The 22,480-nt window shown below is 35.6% G+C and overlaps 1 protein-coding gene across 1 annotated transcript in view; it reads left to right on the top strand.

Annotated features, from left to right (window-relative positions):
* Positions 1 to 1,162: 1,162 nt before the first annotated feature.
* LOC113225585 (tubulin-specific chaperone cofactor E-like protein) overlaps positions 1,163 to 22,480 on the top strand; it is a 49,725-nt gene continuing 28,407 nt past the window's right edge. Inside the window, exons 1-2 of the mRNA XM_026457918.1 lie at positions 1,163 to 1,333; positions 22,084 to 22,334. Of these exons, the coding sequence (XP_026313703.1) occupies positions 22,089 to 22,334 (246 nt within the window). The 5' untranslated portion in view covers positions 1,163 to 1,333; positions 22,084 to 22,088. The remainder of the gene's footprint in view (positions 1,334 to 22,083; positions 22,335 to 22,480) is intronic.

Here is a 22,480-nt window from a genome sequence, read left to right as displayed (position 1 = left end):
TAATAATAACTCATATAAATTTGTTTTTTTTTTCTTGTATTCCAGTTCTTTTTTACTTACTACATATTTTGTTTCTTGGACATGTACTCCTTAAATTAAAAACTGTATTTGATATCTTAAATGTAAGCTAAATTAAAAAAAAAGATAAATGATGAACTTTGACGATGATCATAAGAAATTTCAACAAAATCCTGTGTAATATCGACTATCGACATTAAATAGCGGAATCTTGTAAACACTACAAAAAATAATGTGATTTACTTATCGCGCTACAATTGCATATGACAGAAAGAGATACACGAAAATCCAGACGCGACGACAATATCTGTCCATCAAGTCATTTAGCGCTTTTTTACCAGCTAGGATACTTGCATTTACGTCAAACGTTGCTATAAACTTGCCATTACAATCGGATTCCCTATTTTCAGGGAAGTTGTCAAAATTTCAAGAAAATTACTGGTTTAATAGAAATAATTTATGTCCTTTTTAGATTTTGAGTGATAAATTTCAGAGTGACGTCAAGTGTTTCTAATTTGCTTTATTATGTGAAATATATATAAAGAAAAATGAAAAAAATATATTTTTTTTAACACGTAAACTAGTTTTAGTGAAAGAGATTTAGCAATAAACATAACTAACAAACACAAGGTAAATGCTGTAACGATTATACTAGAAGATATTATTCATGAAATACGTTTTGAGAAAAACAAACGGCACTGATTAATGATAAAATGCATTTTTCTCAATTACGTGAAGTTGGCCCTGCATTGTATCAATGTGTGCTGTTTGTTGTATTCTCTTTTCAATTTGCACGTTGAATTAGAATATGTTCATCTCTGTCTTCCACCACTACCGATATAGTACGTCAATACCACTTTCATCCCCACCAACCAGTCAATATTTTGCTCTCGTGACTACACGATCGAGCAGTGTGTGTGTGAAAGCAGCTACTGCGGCTGTGCAATGTATTGATGTAAACATTCTCTTGTCATTTTATTTCAGTGCGTTTAGAAGATCGTATGGGAATCTTACAAGGCGCACTTTAATAAAAACATGCTAACAGCTGATTTCTCGTTAAAAAATTGTGCAAAGGAAGCATTGTGTAACGGAAACAAAACATTATTTGATTGATAGCGAAATAGGAGTGTGTTGAAAATTCTTTGTTTAGATGTGATTTAGTAGTACCGAGAGGTTAGTTTTTATTTTATTGTTTTTTACTAAACATGTAGTATATTTATCCTAAATTAGAAAAGTGGAATTCTTGTGAAAATTCTGTGTGTGAAACTTGGAAAACCGAAGAGTCCATTTTGCTGAGCTGCTGTTACTACTCTTGGTAAGATTCCTAAAAACAAAATTATTAATTATCTCATAAAATGATTGTTTAGATTTTCCGTTAACATTATCCATCATATCATTTATCTAAAGGGTCAGCTGAGTAATGTTTTTATACAAATACTAGTAAAAACCAGTTTGTGTTATTTGCCACGCCAATATCGACACTGCGTAGTGAGTACTGTTTTTCTACCTACCTGGTAACTACTTCCTAGTTTGGGATCACTATTAGGTCGGGGCGTTAAAAAATATTATTTATCGGATCACTGGTCAAATAAAGTAGCTATGAAAAAGGGTGTTCCGCGTCGGCAAATCTTGATATTGGCTGTCGGAAACATTTGTAAAGGGGTCCGTGCTAGCTCCCCCGATGGCTACTCTACCGAATTGGATTTAGGCAAGTAAACTACATGGGTGGAGTCGACATCAAGGAGAGTGTGCACGGACACTTTTGGCTCTATTATCCTATCAATAATGACTGAAACTGTTCCACCAGTTTGTGGGTGTTTAAAACACCCGCCCATTCCACAACCATTGACAAATACACCAACGAAGATCAAAAACTGTCACAGTCTCCATCGTAGTATTTTTCGTATTTCTTTGCATTACGAAAAATATCCACATGGGTTACTTTAGTTAGTATTTACTCACCTAGGTATCTTATCGATTTTAACGTTTTAATATTATGTATAATGGTAAAAAAGATACCTCTATCTTTTGTACCATTATCTCTATTAAATTACACGTTTTACCCACGTGTACCTTTATTACAACTAGTATAATGCTAAAAAGAAATGAATGCCAATGTTGGTGCAGACATACAAACTTTTTCATTCCCGCTAATATTCCCGCGTATTTCAACACTGCGCGGCAGAAATAGAGACTGTCCTTGCCTTGTTAAAACGCGCTAAACCAACGACGCACGGTTAAATTAATTTTCTCTGGTTTAAAATAGATGCATTCATCAGAGCCCACGTCATATTTAAACATCATATAAATTGCAGTAAATTTGCAACACACAACGTGGGAAATAATAGTAACTGAAGAGCTGCGAAAAAATGGACGCATTTTTAATGAATAGTTCCTAAATATACTAAATATTGAGAAGCATAGTTCAAACCTCTTCAAACGTTGGTAAACAGTCCCAAGCAAATTTTTATAAAGAACACATCGTGGATACAAAAACTTAGCGCTTTTTAACTTTAAAAAAAAATAACTCGCACGTCATACGAGGTTGTAGAGATAAGCTTTATGAGATAACCTAGGCACCAACGTAAATGAAAAAGGGGTTTTGGATGTTTTAATAAATCACATTGCAAAGGGTCCATGCGTGGATTACGAAAGCAGGAAATGTAAATTGAAAAACCGGAAACAGTCAACACGTTGAAAGCAGTTTGCGCTAAGGGAACGATTGGACGTTGTTTTGTCTTTGTAATATGAATAATATATAATAGATATAAACAAAACGTCTAAGTTGACATTGGTGGTTGGAGGATTTTACCTAGAGGCTAAAATAATCAAGTATGAGTGTCATAACTTCAAAAACACGTTAATATCGTTCCACAACCGAGTTAAAAATTAAGAAAGAAAATAAATTTTTTTGACTACCACAAATGTCACTACACAAGAATAAAGAAACAAAACAAAAACATTCACACTTAAGACATAAATAAATAATTACAAAACAAAATCAATTCAAAACAGAAGCTAAATTAAATAACAAATTATTTACATCAACGTAAACAAAAGCACTAAGAATAATAAGATGCCTTGTGTAGTGCCAGCCGCGGTAACAAAGGGTCACTAACTCAGTATTTGCTGGAAAACAATACGTTCCCGACACAGATTTTCAGTTAGAACCTACGCAATAGTAGGTAAATAACACAAAAAACTTATAATTACATTTTCTTTTTGTTATATTTTACGAAAAGTCACGAACTAATTGCTATTATAGTTATGCATAAAGATGAGTAAATATTCAAATGTTATTAACGAATTTCCACATTTAGCAACGACATTATATAACGACGTTATAATTGCTTTGGAAGATTCTGCAGTCTTTGAACCCGATGATGCATTAGCACTAGGTACTCATTTCATCCGCTCGAAACTATCATGAGACCCATAATAATTACTATTGGTGAAAGTGAACACGACGCTCAGTTAGTAACTTACATCAAAGTAAGTTCCTATACCAATTATTCCCTAGTTGGTGCTGCTCACATAATCTAATCGCCGTCTATCTAAAAGTAAATCTAAATCTTCTTTATGTTAATTCTACCACATTTCCGTGTCCATTCCAATTATTACTTACCCAGTTCACAAGTGATTACTTTGTAAACAGACCGCAACACGTGTCTCCTACGCTGATGTATAATAAACGTGTCATAGCAACAACCTTGGTCATCCTCGTAAAGCTTAGTATCTACGATTTCAAACAATTCTTTAAAAAACTTCCATAACTGCGCATTACCAATTACTATTGCGTAGTTGTTTCGCCACACAATTCGCCGGCGTTTTTGACACTATGAAGGACGTACGATGTGGTCACGCTTATCGTCAAACGATTTGATTGTCCGCAAATGACAAATATAATCACCAGTTTAACAGAGTGCCTTTTGGGTCAGCAAACCAGCAGTACGTAATTTAGTATGTATTGAAATCGTTTCGGTCAAAATTTTCATTATTGTTATTAACACTTGGTTCATTAGACTTTTATTGGTCCTAGAGACATTGTCGCGTCAGTTTACCCCAAGAGAGCAGACGGTTGCGGCCACACGATAAATAATGGCTCTTTGTAGTCGCACACCCAGCCAGGACTGCAATAAGTTCACCGTCCAGACAGGGCAGACAGGGCGCGCCACAAGAGTTGTTGACTAGATGCATTTTAATATCTCAATATCTACTAGACATTTTATTTGCATTGTTCGTTTCAAGAGGGAAACATAATACAGACTGAAAGTATTGCTTTTAAATATTTTGGAAAGCCAACTGAATTTCAATATTGCAAATCAAATTAATCTGTAATTCATTTCGTGCAGACACTAAATTCAAGTTAATTGTAAAAAAAGAAAACAATAAATCATAAATTGGATTGGAAGCGAACATCAAAACGGTACATGTTACAGCCTTGGCAGTTCTCTGAACTACGTTTTTAAACTATCATTGAATGTAAAATGTTGCTATTGTTAAGATTAGCATTAGGTAACATCGTGTTCTGTTTTTTGCCTCCAAGCAAATTTGCATTCTTTAACCTTGACAGTGTTTGGTTTAGCGATAACCATCACGAACCGGCCTGACAACTGCATAAGACTTTTAAATTATAGTAGTCACTGCTAGTGCCGGCATGCTACTAGCCATTGTGAATGTTTATTTGCTTATTACATATAGTAGCTTTATTATGTCCAGTGGTGTCCAATTTGCGTTATAAAACACGGACGATGGACTCAGTTCTTTTGCAAGCCTGCCAATTTTCATTCACGTATTTAAGAAATGTACAAAACTTGGCCAACTAATGATCGTTTCAACTCCCGACGCAAAAAGATGCATTCGCAGCTCCCAAACAGTTGGAATGATCATAAAGCGTTTTTTTTTAATTCGAAGGCTAAATTAGTCGGGATGGTTCTTTGCTATTTTCGATAAACGTTGGTAAAGAACATCGGGTATTTTTTGTGTTACTCTAGAGATCTAGAATAGAATTGAATAGAAACCATTTATTACAACACCACAACGCAAAAATACACAATAAGAAGGATAAAAGAAGATAAAGCTAAATTAAAACAAAAATAAAATAGAATAACAAAAAGAATAAAATAAAATGAAATAAAAATAAAATCATAATAATAGGTAATAAACAACAAAGCAAATATTAAATAGTTAACACAATTAAACTAGACGTCATGTGTGTGACGCTGATTTTCAGTGGGCTCTCAATAGAGTGCGTACCGGACGGATCTCGTTATAACCTATTAGTTTATTTTACTTCCGCTTGTCCGAGGACTCAAAATTTGGTATATCGTTCAAATCCGATGACATCACAATAACATGGTAACATTGATCTAATGGTGCAACCAAGATCAGTCAGCAGACTACCCGACTCCTCAACTACTTACAGTAGAAAGAACTAACCTGTTTAGCCTTTAAATTGGTCTCTACGAGCTAATAGATCCTGTTTGGGCTCAGTAAATTGGTCTCCACGAGCTGTTAGATCCTGTTTGGGCTCATTAAATTGGTCTCTACGAGCTGTTAGTTTACAGACGGTCTCATTAAATTGGTCTCTACGAGCTGTTAATTTACAGACGGTGACTTTCTTGGCTTTTTTATTGAAGTTTTTAATTATCTTAATAAGAGACCTTCGATACTTTATGAGTTTGCACAATTGACGGACATCACAGCGTTGCCCAACGTGTGTGTGGCCAACTAGGCAGTGCAATTTTATACGCACCACTTCAAATGTAGCGCGGATTTATATCATATTACTGTAAACTTTGATGTTATGTTATTTGATGTTAATTGCTGAACTGATCTACTTTTAACATCATCGACTTTAAACTTATCCTAGATCTTTAGTTTTCAATATTGCTACACATTTTAGCAGTAGAGATCCTTGTGATAGATTTCGTCCAGGGAAGTACTGCCACCATATACCTGTTTCTGCCGTAAAGCAGTAATGTGAGCATTACTGCACTTCGGTTTTGAAGGGTAAGTGTGCTGTCAACTTATGTCTCAGGGTGACAGGCGCAATGGCAGTGTCTTTCAGATTGATGCGATTTATAGCACAGAGTCGCACTGCAACTGTTATGGACAGGCGTGTCGCTTACCAACAGGCGCACGACTTGTTCGTCGCGGCACTTGATATCATAAAAAAAACTTAAATCTTAAAGTTCCCTTTTTCTGTACAAAGCCCGAAACGTTGGTTTGTTTGAAAATAGTTCCATTTCCAATTCTGTAGCTCATATTTTGGAATTTACATGTTATTAGTAGTTGGTACTTGGTGCAACGGGCTGGTGTCCGGAACTCGACGATAAAGCGCCTACTTTGCTTGTGGATTATTAGTAGTTGTTACAAACATAGCTATAGAACGCTAAAAATCGCGCAATGTTCCATTGTCATTTGTTTTTTATGTAACATATTTTATTTGACCTTAAGATTGATTTAAATGCCTTATTAAGAGAATCTCTTTGAAACGCTCTGCAGTAAAAATTACTATTTAGCACTTAAGGTGGTTTACCTCTTACCCCCAGAATTATTCTGGTTTATCAATAAATATTTGGAGAGCGTAGATGTAGGGAGAGCGTACGACGGAGACGAATGAGACAACTCGATGCTTGATTAACACTGAATATAATAAGTAATAACATTGATGTAAATACATGGTGCTTAACAATAACAATTCTTATACTACACTTTCCCCGTTACAAAAATAAAATAAAATTTATATAATTTCTATTTTATTTCTATCGTTATACAAAAGAAATACTTATACATACGAATATATTTTCTTATAGCATAGTTACAAAGGGTAATATAGTTAGTTACATTTTATTTTGTTTAGTAGTCAAAAAGCAATATATTATTCTTATTAATTTTTTAATAATAATTATCATTATTTTGTATACAATAAGGTACTTAAATTAATTATGTGAGTACCTACTTTACTTATGTATTTTACATAATATAAGGTTTTGTGCGATTTTTGTGTACTATTTCTTCCTTATTGTTTCTCATGATTTTAACGTTACATCCTAAATCTTCATTAATTAAAAATGGACCCGAATATGTACTATCCATTTTGTTGCCAGTTTCATTTTTAAGTAGCAAATAATTACCTTTAGTGTACGTCACTGGATTAACATATACGTCATAGGCCTTCTTCCGTTTTAACTTATTTCCTAATAAGTTCTTCCTTGCATCTTGCTGTGCAACCTGTAATCTATATTTTAATTCAAGTGGATAACTATCGTAGTTATATAAAGGATCTATACCGGAATCTAAATTGTTCGGCAATTTGCACGACTTTCCGAATACCAGTTCATGCGGTGTGTACCTTGTCTCTGTATGTACCGTATTATTGTACGCGAAGCACCAGAACGGCAGCCAGCTGCTCCACGAACATGTTCGGTTAAGGCAATTAATACGTAAATACGCACCCATAGTCTTATGTGTATTCTCGAGCGCTCCTATGGACTGGTGGTGGTACGCTGTTGAAGTAAGGTTCTTAATTTTTAATAGTTTACAAACTTCGACCATTGTGTTTGAAATGAATTCAGATCCACGATCTGTTGCAATTTCCCTGGGTATGCCAAAACGCAAAATAAAATTATTTACAAAAGCAGATGCAACCGATTTAGCATCTTTTGTGTGTAGCGGATATGCCTCTATGAACTTTGATAGCTCACACTGTAACGTGAGAACGTAAGAATGACCGGCATTATCTGTAGGCAGAGGACCAACTATGTCTAAATAAATCTTTTCAAATGCATAACTTGACGTACTGGTTATTTCCATAGGCTGTTTGATTTTATTTGAATATTTTTGTTTTTGGCAAAGGTCACATTTTGCTACAAACTCCTGAATATCCTTATCCATACTAGGCCAGTAATAAAACTTTTTAATATTATTTGACATTCGCCTAATACCCGCGTGGCCACTAGTGGGCAACAGGTGAAAGTCATTGATTATTACTCGCCTATCATCTACGTTATTTATTCTTTGTACGCTTTTCAATACACAGATTCGTGGTCCGGACCAATCTTTCGTTTCTCTTATTTCATTTATTATCTGTGCAATAAAACTTTTATTATTCTGACTCTTTATTATGCATAATTCCTTTATTTTTGTTTTCATACACAAGTTGCATAGATCTCTCACCAACACGTCTCGCGTAATCGATGATCGAGATAATATTCCAGTAAAATAAATTTTACTCTTACTTGGTACATAAATAAAATAATTTGACCTTTCCATAATTATTTCTTTTCTCTCTATGTCTCTCAATTTCCTATTATTTACTAATTCTAACTCAACCAAATGTTCTGGCTTTTTAATTATCTCCACAACTCTCGGTTGATCAGACCTTGAGTTCGGGGGATGATTATCGGCCACCAAATTTGGCGTATCTCCCTCTCGTCCGCTCTCTCGCATGCGTCTCACTTGCCCACGAGTCATAACATTTAAAACTCGTTCATTTAACATTTTTAAATCATCAGACGTTATCTGTATTCTTGATAAGGCATCCGCGGCTGAATTTTTGCTACCTTTTATGTATTCTATTGTATAATCATATTCTTCTATTTGTAATCTAAATTTAAGTAATCTGCTAGAAGGGTCGCGCATACTAAATAAATATACTAATGGCCTGTGATCGGTTTGGATTTTAAACTTTCTGCCGTATAAATAAGGTCGAAAATATTTTACACTCCACACTATCGCTAAGAGCTCTTTTTCGATAGTGGGATAGTTCTTTTCGGCCTTATTTAGAGTACGGCTAGCGTATGCTACAGGCCTGCCGTCATTATTACATAGCACCGATCCTATGGCGTGCCCCGACGCATCTGTTTGCAATATAAATTCATTACTCTCCTGAAAATTTGGGTACTGTAGAACAGGTGGTCTAACTAAGGCTGTTTTTAATGAATGAAAAGCATGTTCACACGTTTCAGTCCATTTAAATGTTACGTTTTTACAACACAACCTGTTAAGAGGATAAGCTTTTTCTGCAAAATTGGGTATAAATTTACGGTAATAATTCGCAAACGCCACGAACCTCTTTACGTCATCTGTGTTAGCTGGTTTTGGGTAATTTTCTAATACTTTAGTTTTTTCTGGGTCAGGTAAAATACCTTTTTCTGATATTACATGGCCAAGGTACAAAATTTGCTTTTGTAAAAATTTACATTTTGCTGGATTTAATTTCAAATTGATTTTGCGTAACCGAGACAAAATGTCCATTAAATTTTTATTATGATTTTCGAGGTTTCTACCAAAAACACATAGGTCATCCTGATATACCAAACACTGCTCGTAATTTAATCCCGACATAGCAATCGTAATCATTCTAGAAAACGCATTGGGACTAGTTTTTAGTCCCATTGGTAATCTAGTCATTTGATATTGATTTTTGGTTGTTGTGAATGCCGTGTATTGTCGACTGTTTTCATTTAATTTTATTTGATAAAATCCTTGATAGAGATCTAAAGTAGTGAAATACATTGCACCAGACAACGAGTCTAGAATGTCTGAAATATTTGGCAGAGGAAACTTGTCATCTTGAACTTTTTCGTTTAATTTTCTGTAGTCAATTACTACACGCCATTTTTTAATACCCGTTGAATCTAGCTTTTTAGGTACTAGTAATAATGGACTCGACCAGGCACTCCTACATTCCTCTATTATTCCATCGTCTTGCATACTTTTTATTTGTTTATCTATTTCCGATTTTTGGCTTTGTGGTAAACGATACGGCTTTACGTAAACAGGAGTAGTATGTGGCTTTAATTCAATAGTATGGTCGTATAATGAAGTCGTTGTCAATTTATCTCCTGGTACGTGAAAGACGTCTGGAAATTTGGCACAAATGTTTTCAATAGACTTTTGTTCTTCCTCATTTAGATTTTCAAATTTTAGTAAAGAAAACAAAGACTTGACCCTCTCTGCGTTCATATTCGACTTATTAAAGTGACATAAATAATAATCACTTAACTTAGAAACGTTTAAATTAAAATAATTCAAAATTACATCCTCATTTCGTGTATTCATTATTTTAAAAGGTATCTTACCATTATGCGGCTGTACTATAATGTTAGCAATGTATACTCCGTGACATAATTCTTGAGAACTAATGACACATTCTTGTTTTAACTTCGTGTCAACATAATGAATTGATTCGCTTCTTGCTGGAATTGTTAAATATGAACTATCTTGTCTCAAATAAGTAATGGGTAATGTGACAGGTCTCTCTAAATTACAAATTCTTAATTCATTTAATTCGAAGTCTACAACTGCTTTGTACTTTGTCAAAAAATCTTGCCCTAAAATTCCATCAGTTTTGCATGGTAATTTATCAAATACATAAAATTTATGTTTTATAGTGTAGGTATCAATTTTGAGCTGTAAATAAATATATCCTTCTGACTGTACGCTTCCACCAACGCCGTTGACGCAAAGTTTTTCTTTATGGAATGGAATGCGTAAACATTTTACTCTATCGTGCTTGACAACTGAAATCGAAGCGCCGGTGTCGATTAGCCATTCGCTTTTGTTGTGCTCATGCCTGTCCAAATTAATACATACTTTACATAAGCTGTTGCACATACATACATAGTCAGACTCGAAAAAAATGATTCAAATGTGACATATTTGCTTGCTCTGATTCATCGCGGTCACGTTCCGTTGCCATGCAGGGGTCACCTGTTGTGGATATAAAGTTCACATTCCTATGGCATGATTGACGGCGATTGCCCTGATACCTACCCCTGTACGAGTTTCCACGAGAAAACACTCTTGGGTTTCTTGGATGATATGAGTACTGTGGCCGTCTGTAATAATAATTTGGTGTATTTACCTTTACGGCGGACTGCCCTCGCGCGTATCCTCTGTGTCCTCCGCGCGCTTTCGCTGCTCGGTGGGGGGGTGTAAACCCACGGGGTTGAGCGGACATGCCCATTACATCCGCTGAGGAAATTGTCGTGATCTCTTCATCTTGCGCTGCTTGAATGGCGTCTTTTAGTGTATTAAAATCACGCGCTGCAATTATTGTACTTGTTCTACGGTTCCTAAGCCCGTCAGCAAACCGTTTAATTGCGTAATTTTCGTTTAACGGGCGCAGAACATTATAATGATCAGAATTTCCGTCCGATTGGGTAATAGTTAAATCCGCGAACAATTCAGAAATTTCCTTGCCAAAATCAGCAACAGTGCGTTCATTTTGCTTACATGTTTGAAGTTTCATTTGTATGGCCGATGCTGATTTTCTTGGTAATAATTGTTTGCGCATATCGGTCAGTAATTCTGATATATTCTCGTATTTACTAGATAATTTTAGCTTACCCGATTGAGACAGCCTAGTTTTTAAAATAAAGGAAATTAATTTTTTTATTCGATTCGTTATCTAAGGTAGTGGCATAGTACTCAATACTATCAATTAATTCTTTCGTATTTTCTTCTTTGTCACTCATGACTGGCAGAAGACTTAACGCGACCTTCAGATCGAACGTTGCCATTTTTAATATTTCTTCACTTTCTTTTTTTACATTGCAAAGATTCTTTACTTCACTGTACAATAACTTAAAATCCTGACAATATTTATCAATTAAAATTTTTTCTTCTTTACTTTTTAAATGATATACCTTAGTAATAGCATCTATATAAGTGTTATATTGTTCTAATAATTCATTTGCCTCTTTAAGCTTAGTTTCAATTATTTTTCCACATCGTCTTTTAGGTCCAATTTTAATTAAGTAGGTTCTAATCTTTGAAAGCTCTTCATTTAAATTTTCCAAATATTCTGACATACATAAAATCGCACTTACCTATATATTTATACTATTTATATTATATACTTAAAGTCTATAATGTACATATTATAATGTAGTATAACCGTATAATAAAAAAAAATTTTTTTTTTTAGCACTTAAATTTTCATCATTTTTACCACATTTACACTGGTTTTCACTCACTAGTATACTGGTTTATCAAAGCAATTTGCTTCGTGACAGGAACATCTCGCGACTCAGGTTTCTTCATAGGGAATCGGGGTCGTCGTCGTTACAAGGAATGCTCGCTCCTTCTTACATTTTGTTTAACCGTATTATGCCTGCATCAACGCCTCGCTGCACTCTTTTATTGAAACACCTCACACAATATCGGATCATAATGATAGCTCCAACCATCAACAGTATTATGATAATTGCCACCATGGACCACGAAATGATCCCAATATTGGTCACGATATGATTGTTTGTAATTTGGTTGTTAACACCGACTTGTGCGGTGACTTCCGGTTTTTCAGGTATTTTTGAGTTACACATTTTTGGCACTAAAATTTACGTCCACGTCCGTTAAGTGTCGATTAGAATAAATAATATACATTTTAAGTCCGTTGAGCCAAACTGTAACCGGGCACTAGCTACATCCCAAAAATGGCAGGGTCGCCATGTAGGGAGAGCGTACGACGGAGACGAATGAGACAACTCGATGCTTGATTAACACTGAATATAATAAGTAATAACATTGATGTAAATACATGGTGCTTAACAATAACAATTCTTATACTACAATAAATAATTCAATGTTATTACAAGCAAAATCCTGCATCGTGTTGAATAATAAAGAATCCAAGATTTTATCAAATAAGAACATAGCTCAGTGCATCGCGGCGGCAAAGCCTTGGTGTATTATTCACAGGAAAATTCCGATCTCGGCTTCCTTGTCTTTACGAGCGGTATTAAACAGTTATTGCTTCGCTCAATAGTTTCAGATCTGGATTGCTTCAGTTCGCTTTGTGCGATTTTAACTGCGAAGCAATACACGTTACGACATGTACGAGTATAACAATATTATCTTTTAACTGTAACGTAAGCATGCGTCATTGTTAACACAGGATTGGGTCTAACCGCGCAACTGGTTACCACAATTAAGGTACTTACAGATTTACTCGATCTTTTCGATTCCATATCGATTTTTTTATGATACAAAGTGACGACAACAGGTCACGCGAATGGTGGTAATCGACACAACAGACGAACCAAATTCCTACTATATCTTTCTAATTGTTCCTATTTGAATTGTCAAAAGTTTCCGATCGGCCAGTTGTGAATCGTGAATCTGAAGGGCTCTACCACTGCGTCCGTCACCTTGAGACTTAAGTTGTTAAGTCCCATGTACCTGTAATTTCACCAGCACCCTTACCCTTCAAAACCGGAACGCAGTAATGCTCACATTACCGCTTAGCGACAAAAATAGGTTTATTGCCACTAAACTTTGTTCCTGACGGTTTTAGCATTTTAGTAAGTTGGAGCATACCGTAGGTACCTGCGTTATTTTAACGCTCACATATGGAAGAAGAAGTAGCAGTAGAGCTCCTCGTGAAATTCGTCCAGAAAAGTACTGCCACCTTACCTATTTCAGCCGCCAAGTAGTAATGTCAGCATTACTGTGAAATTACAGGCACATGAGACAGTATCCCTCGGATCTTTGCGATAAAGCTCAGAGTGGCAGCGCAACTGCTATGGACAGGTGTTTCGCTTTACACCAGACGCACGACTTGTTCGTCCTGTCACTTGGTGTCATAAAAAAACTAATGGCTTGATCACGATTGTGTTTTTTCTCTGAAACCCAGAAATTGCAAAATTATTTATTCAATGGAGAAACACAGAAAGATTAAAAATAAAAGGCATGAAAATCAAAACAAAATAATTATATTTTTAAATACTATTTCAAAAATTTTCACTACTTTCGTAAAATAATTGCTATTTACAAGTCAAAATTATGAAACTAAATACAACACCATAATTGGTTTTCAGAGGGAGCAATTATCGATTTTAAGTTTAGGTTACTCTATTGCGATTACTGTCTATTACAGTTAGATGTTTCAGGGGTTTTATTCAACCGCTCTTTTTATTACCACCTTGACATTATTTCCAAAGTTCCTGCCGACATGCCCGTGTATGCACACGTTCACTTTAATTTTATCTCTAATAGAACTCATGAAATGCACTCGAGGCAACCTTGGGGTGCAGTCACGAGGCGACCGCCACTCGTGTTGAGTAACTGTGCCTCAACATACCTCAAGTCTACTTTGTAATTAAGCGATATATATATAGGTATTCTTTATTCACACTTATTACTAGTGAGGGAAGATATCTTTTATGTTTTCCAAATATCAATCGCATCTCATTTACCAAAATAGGCAACATTTTTACCAATATCTACTTGTGCATTGACAAACTAGATACGCGTCTGACAAACCTCTTTCGCCTCCTCTATTTCCATCAGTCACTTCATACATTCCCGTTAATTCTTGGTATTTTTAACCCGTTCTTTTTGAGGACATCCCCAAAGTGATCGAGATTTTGTCTCTATAAACTTGTGCCGTCATTGTACCAACGTTCATTATTTCTACATGACCAAACCATCGCGGCATCCTCCTTTTTATCCTTGTCACTACATTATCTTTCATACCACAACGCTCTCGTACTACTCTGTTCAGCATTCTGTCTTAGACTAATACCGCGTATATTGCGCTAAGCTCTTCTACAGCATTCACTTTACTTTCAGGCTTTTTCTGCCACTCCCGACACATGCCCAACACAAACACAAACCAGAAGTTAGTACAGATTTTTTTCAGCCACAATAGACGGATTGTATCTAGAAATACAACTAAGTTACCGCAAAAAGCGAAAAAATCCGACATTCGGCATATCAATTCTACTAATATAAATTTTAGATCCATGTTTTTATCATCTTTCTCTCTCACCATATAATAGTTGGTGGTCAACTCAACTCAGTCGGCTTGCAACAGGTTGTGTGCGTCAGGCTTGTACTTGTACTCTTTGAAAGGCATTAAATTATTACAAATGTGACATAACTCACCATTATAACGTTACTTTGATGTAGGTACCTAGATAGAGATAGATCGATAACATGTTTATTTGCTGAGCTACACACAGTACATTACAAACAAGCTTATTACATAGCTAGTCTAGGCTTGCGAGTATGGCATACAGAGGCCTCGGAGCGGCTCTGAGCGGACGACCCCTCGCTTGCGAAGACGGTGGGGAAACGAAGGAAGCAGTACCTGGACCTTCTTTCCCCGCCGTGGTGAGCCTTGGAGACTGTGTTCGGACCTTAATCCTGAAGTTTATAAAAGGAAAAAGAAAATATTTAACCCATTAACCAAAGAGATTTTCATTGCTTTTGTTTCATTTCTGTATAGGTTATATTTTTTTAAATGTTGCGGTGTTTCTCAATGTTCATGAAAGGCTTTATGTAATGTTTGTTTTAACTATTTTGGATATTATATATAATTTTTAGTCTACGAAAAGAATTATTAAGGTTTATCGTATTTTTAGAAAACTACCGTGAAACTCGGATATATTAACTACCGAATGACTCACGTGTTTAAGTCGAATTTTTACTCGACATGCTTTGAACCAGCCTGTGGTTCTTAATCATGAGCTTCCGCGGCGGTGACTCGATGAAAACTGTTTTGACAAAGACGTCGAAAAATGAAAAATATTTTGACGAAAACGTCGAAAAGTGAAAATTGTTTTGACGAAAACGTTGGAACAATGTTCGTCACCATTAAGGAAGCGGAACCTCTCGTTTAAGGACCACGGACTGATACTAAGCATGTCGAGCGAAAATTCGACTTTTTTATAATATCAAGTGTCGAGACGGACAAGTGGTGGTCCTAGTATTAAGCTGTTGCAGTGCCTCTCATAACTTTAAATCGCAAAGATCGGATGAGCACCACCACTGCGCCTGTCACCCTGAGACATAAATTCCCATGTGCCTGTAATTTGACCCTTACACTTCAAAACCGGAACATTGCTTGGCGGCAGAAATAGGTAATGTGACAGCACTTCCCTCGACGAACTCTTTCACAAGGAGCTCTACTGCTACTTCTTCAATACGTGAGCGCTAAAATAACGCAGATGTACCTATGGTACGTACCAGCAAAGTCTGCAAGTAGCAATAATTTATAATACACACTTTCGTCATACAAAATAGTAATATCGATATTCACCAGTTGAACGCGAGTCGTTTCGACACGCATCCGCCTCACTGCACACGTACTGTAAATCGTGCATAATTAAATTCAATGTATTATTAATTGAAATTTAAACTAATTGGTTCTTTTATTGTTTCATACGTAAAGAGTTTTTCAACAAGAACTTTGTTTTGTAAATCAAAATAAAACAAAAAATTTTGATGACAATGATTCAAATTTTTATTGTATTTAAATAAGTATCTGGTATCCAACACGACCACAGTTACAGGTGTCGATTCTTTCATCAAAGTTTTTAATCACTTTTTGACAAAATGGTGGGTCTATTTCGTTAAACACTTCACGAATTTTGAGTTTTAAGGCTGCAATCGATTCGATTGGCTCCGTATAGACTCAATTAACATAACGCCATAAAAAATAAACCAGCAGTGTTAAATCACATGAATTTCGTGAAATTATGCGATCGGAAAATTTTGTTTGCAATAAATTCATAGTTTCCGTAGCTTGTACTGATCACAATAATTGCAACTGTGGTTGTAATATCACTAGAACCCCTGCCATCTTACTTATTTCCGCCGTCGAACAGTAATGTGACCGCTCCTGCGTTCAGGTTTTGAAGGGTAAAGGTGGCAAGTGAAATTACAAGCACATGAGACTTGTCAATTATGTCTCAGCGTGACTATACGATTTAAAATGGATTTAAAGCTCTAAGTGCAACTGTAACTGGTATGGACTGACGTGTCGTTTGACACCAGGCGCACGACTTGTTCGTCCCATTACTTGGTATTATAAAGAAACCATTAAAAAAGTAATTAAAATATACAAGGTGTTAGGAAATGAAACAATTTTTTTCGGATAATTTATATAAATATAGCGTATAATTTGTCTTTTCAAACAAACCAACCATGAGACTCGTAAAGAGCCCGAAACGTTAGATTCTGTGAAAAAACGAATAGGTACGCGCAATGTGTAACAATCGCGAAAACCTAAGAACTAAACATGATGTTGGGTGTTTATATTAATGTAAGGTGTTTCCATCTGAGTGTATCCAGGACAATGATGGCAACAACAATTTTATGTAATGAATTTAATCACGTTGTAATTGATTCAATTAAAAATTCATCAAACACTTGCCTTGTTTGAGACCCTTTCTATTCGGTGTATTCAATTTAATACAATTTATTGCTATATACAATTTACAAAGATCTAAAATTACATTTAGGTCCTTAATGATACTCTAAGTAACGATGTACCAAAGAAGGACAGAGGGCGCTTCTTTATAAACAAAATAAATCTCTAAAACAATTAAACAATGAAAAAAACAACATGCTATCTATTAACTTTTTAACCGACTTAGAAAAGGAAGAGGTTCTCGATTCAACTGTACTTTTTTTGGTATGTATGTTACTCGATAACTTCTGAACTGATTTTGATGATTCTTTTTTGTTGGAAAGAGGTCACTTCAGTATTGGTCCCATTTAAATTTGAACAAAATATTCCAGCTTTAGTGGTGGCAAACTAGGGGATGAATCCGGTTATACGGGCTTTCCGGTAATCGATTTCAATAAAACTTGGCAAATAGATGTAATTCCAGGAACTTTAGGAATAGGTTTTTTTTTCATAAAAAAATTATGTATGACATTTCTGTTATTCGTTTGCTTCGATGTAAAATCATGTTGTTAGAGGAACCTATTACGCTATTTTTCATAATTATAAACACATTATTTGGTAACGTGGAAAGTAAATTGTCATGACAAAATATAGGTTTGAAATACGAAATACCAAAGGAAGTTACTCTAGCAGTTACTCAATGTAACCACGACTTTAGATACGGAAGCCACGTACTTATTAAGAAATTTCTACTATGTGATATTCGTTCGTGTCAACATTATTGTTGGGTAATTTTTTTTTATTTGTTTAAAAAGATCCCGGAAAATTCGAAAAATATAATTTGGAAGGCCCATATTATGTTCCACGTTTAGAAGCAAGTTTTGTTTAGCGTGAATTATAAAAAAAAACCTTGTTGTTCTAAAATTCACATAAAGAATAATGAGACAAATGATTTCAGGACAGCGAAAAAAAACCTTTTTAATGGCTCTATCGTTTTCGTTCGGTAACTTCAACTTATGACAGGTGGAAAGTTAAATGAAAAATATTGGAAAAATATCCGGAAAAGTATTTATTTTTCTGAAAAATTTTTTGAGTGACTTGTCTTCTCTGGACGTGTCAAAAACTGTATCACATGCATAGTGGTGCCCGGTAGCATCTACATTCTGAACTTCTTTGCAAAAATGTATGCACGTACAATTATAATCACATTTTTTTGTTTCTTCGTTATATAACGCACATAGAAATTTTTTAAATATTTAAACAGTATTTAACCAGAGAAAATGGACCGTCTTCTAGTTTCAAGAATTGTGATGGTTGTAACGAATGGTTAAAGCAAACGTAAAAATGGTGAGAGGAAGAGAGAATTCGAGAACGATTCAAAATTCAAAAAATAAATGGCCAGGAACCAGAAAAGAGGATGATAAAAATAACACACTTTATACAAAATTGGGACACAAAATAGTCACAGGTTGCATTTATAAATAACACACGTTATAGTTTTTTATATTTCATTACTATTGTCGTAAACCGTAACCGACTTGACATCTTTCTTACAAACACCAATTTAGGAATTGTATCTACTGCAATAGGCAGTCGGACAACAATTACAAAGTAACGTAACTTTTATTATAAAAAAAACAATCTCAATAAACAGGGTTCAACCCCTAATATGCCATCCTTAGAGGAGTAATATTGTCTTCAAATTCATATAGGACCACCCTTTCCAACAAAAAAAGAATAATCGAAATCGATTCACAAATGTCTGACTAATCGCGTAACAGACACACAAAAAACTACTACTACTTTTTTGAAGTCGGTTGACAATTACCGAACTCTATGAAAATTTTGTGAAACAATTTTTATTTTAAATCAATAATAAAATATGAAAATTGTAATATTTTTCATCTGTCATGGAAACACCAAACAGCGGGTGCCATGGACACACGCATAGGCTCTACAAATATTTTTCCTGGTCCGAAAATCGAACCCGGGACCTTAGCATGGCAGACCAGCAGGGTAACCGTTCGGCCACGCAGGCAGTGAACGTAAGTAAACAAAGAAACGTAACCGTATTCGAGTATTATTTTATGCTTTTTTCCGTTTAATCACTTTTTAACTAAAAACTGTAATATTTTAGATTGAGGACAGTAGTTAATGAATTATAAAATTCTCGCAAGTGACAAGTGCACATTGTCTAGAGTTTTTGCCTACCAATGACGTCACACGTTCCGAGTTGACATGACAGTGTAGTGCCGTATGCGCGGCTATTATTTTTATTACATTTAAACATAGTTTTAGGGTATTTGAAAAGCTTTATTTATACAACCTCTTAAGGCCCCGAATACATCAAAATATACATAATATGTGAAGTAATGCAGACCCAGACAATAATTATTCCTGTGAGCACGTAAACTATAATTATAACGTACGGTGTACGTTATAATTGAAATATCGCATTCAAATTTAGCAATACGATGTAATCGCATGCGATATAATCGCACACCACCGTCAACAGTTTTCGGATAAATGCGCTTCTGATCAGTCATCATTGTTGCCAGACTTTTGCGAAGTTAATTCGCCAATTTACGTGCACTAAGTATAGTTATTACCTATACTCGCCTAACTCATAAAATACCTAAAAATCAAGGAAAGCGACACACGTAGAACTACTCAAACCTCCAAATGAGTTGTTTTACGAGTTGTAAACGTTTCGTGATTGTGTGATCGTGTTTATAATTCACGCTAAATAATACTTCAAAAGATATTTCTAAACCTAGAACATGATATGAGCCGTCGAAATTATATTTTTCAAATGTTTTGAGAGTAAAATTTCCACAACAGTGATTAGATCCGTAAATGTGGAGCTCGACGTGCTGTCGTCTATATATTGGGCGTTTAGCGCTTCTCCCTATAGTAGGTAGTTTACTAGGTCTAAGAAGGACAAAGTAATATTATTCTTGCCCGTATATCCATTAGGGCTAATTTTAAAGTTGTCCGATTCCCTATTCCATCAATGAACGTACTACTTTGACCGCTTGGCAGATCGACATTTCCGAAGTCTCTATGTACCATTTTTACCAGATTTATGTGAAACCAGTTGCAACATTGAGAATTTAAAAATTAAATGCCTCAGTCGATAGAGAGGGGTAAAGGTTTGTTTTCAATGAGTATGAGACGCGTCTTCGAAATTTATTTATCCCTATATGGGCGCGTTCTCATTATGTCGTGACGACAGATAGTCGTGTAGTTTAAAGTGTCACGGCTTGTATGTATAAATGAAGTTGTTCACATTACGTTTAACTGTCGTTCACGATTTTTTTGACGTTACGACGACAGATTATCAAGACAATGGGAAGAGCTAGAACGACAGTAATAATAATAATAAGATAAATAAAACGTCACGATAAAAATGTGACGACAGATAATCGCAGCTTCTATTGTCGTTACATTTTATTTATCGTTGTCTCATATCTGCAAACGACAAGGCGGCTGCCGTGACACGATAAAGTGTTCAATGACACAGTCACTACAGATAGTCGTGATAATGGAACAGGCTAGACACGACAGTTGTCCAACGATAAATAAAACGTTACGACATAATGGAAACGTGCCCTATCCGAATGACACGGGGCTTCGTTTTCAAGTCAGTATTATTTTGACCTAAAAAAATATAGTTTTATGTGACCCATTAAATCCACGAATAACTACAACAAAATGCTTGCAATCCGTCAGTAAGCAACTGAATGGTCTGTTTCTATTCAATGCACCCGCGCCGCTCGATCACGCGTGCGATCAGCTGAGAAGGAAATCGTTACTATTGATTAATCAATTTACAACACAAACTGGCCGTTTTATTATCTGATGTAGTGCAATTCTCGAACACAGCTCACTGATGCTAGTCGTGGTGGATTTCCACTGATGGATGGCATCACAAGATGAACAATTAAAGTTTTACACTTCAGATTATTTAATGTTGTAAAAAGAAGTTTGTATACCGGACGTCCGCTCTAAAAGATCGTCTTCGATCAATCTATGTTATCTTGCCTCTTTTATATGCAATAGGCAGGTTATTTATCAACTTAAAGATCAAGTAATGCACATAGAGTTTTAGTATAGCTGTACAGATCCTTGCGAAGAGCCGTTTCTGCCACCAAGCGGTAACGTGCCCACGTAATGCCCATTACTGCGTTCCGTGTTTGAAGAGAAGGGGTGCAGGTGAAATTGCAGGCACATGGGACTTGTCAAGTTATGTCTCTGGGTGACGGGCACAGTGGCAGTGCCCCTCAGTTAAAGAGTAAAAGTAAAAGTACAAGGCACAGTAAAAGAGTGAATAATACCTCCCTCTAAAGCACCGCAATAATTAAAATAAAAGCCAAAAAATTATAACAAAACAAGTCATATTGCTACGCCAGTTACACGTCAAAAATATAGAACAAAATGCAAAAATGTTTCCAAAAGAAAGAAAAGAACATGAGCCCTCGTATTATAATTTTGTAATGTCATTAAAAAATAAATAAAAAAGTTATAACCGTCAATGTGCATTATAACCGCTTAAGTATTTTAATAACCGGCAAGATATCTCACCACCGCACTGAGTCCTTAATAAATCAGTCTTTCAACCCTGACGGAGCCATAGATACAAAAGTTGAAGTTGCAATACAAGTATTTCGGAACTTCAGAGGGATATATTATCAACTCTTATGTGTATTACTTCAATGAAGTTTATATAAATATACTGTACCTATTCTGATCTCTACTTAAAACGCGTAGGGCAAAGAGTGGTTACTACGTTACATGGTTAATTTTATTAGTTCTCAATTGTAAGTCGCTATACATCATCGAGTACATTCGCTAGACATATAATTAGGATTAGTAGAACTCATCGGGTCAGTGTACAATTATCTGTATTATTTCAGGTACAATGCCATCGCTTCTGGAAGCCTTAGAGCGCAAGTATGGCGCCAAAGGCGAGGTCAACCCTGAAATAGACGATCTGCCTGTGGCAATTTTCGTGCCAAAAAGATCTCCACGCTTGAGTGTTCCTACGCTGTTAGTCCTTAATGACTGTGACATCGACTGTGCCGGCGACGCCTGCACTCTCGCTGATAAGTGTGCTGACGTCGTAGAGCTGGACTTGGCCAACAATAAGCTCACAAACTGGCAAGAGGTAAAGCAAAAATATGTACTACAATCACGTGTAATAAAGTGCTTCACTCTTCTTAACAAAACTGCTTGAGGTTAAATAGGCGAAGAACATTCCTATGTACATTGACTTACAATTATATGGACGTCGGGTCCGCGCTAAAAAGTGTC

The sequence above is a fragment of the Hyposmocoma kahamanoa genome, unplaced genomic scaffold, assembly GCF_003589595.1.
Source record: "Hyposmocoma kahamanoa isolate Upper Pololo Valley unplaced genomic scaffold, ASM358959v1 168, whole genome shotgun sequence".
Lineage (NCBI taxonomy): Eukaryota > Metazoa > Arthropoda > Insecta > Lepidoptera > Cosmopterigidae > Hyposmocoma > Hyposmocoma kahamanoa.
Note: the sequence above shows the minus strand (reverse complement) of the source record. Positions and strands in the feature narration are given on the sequence as shown.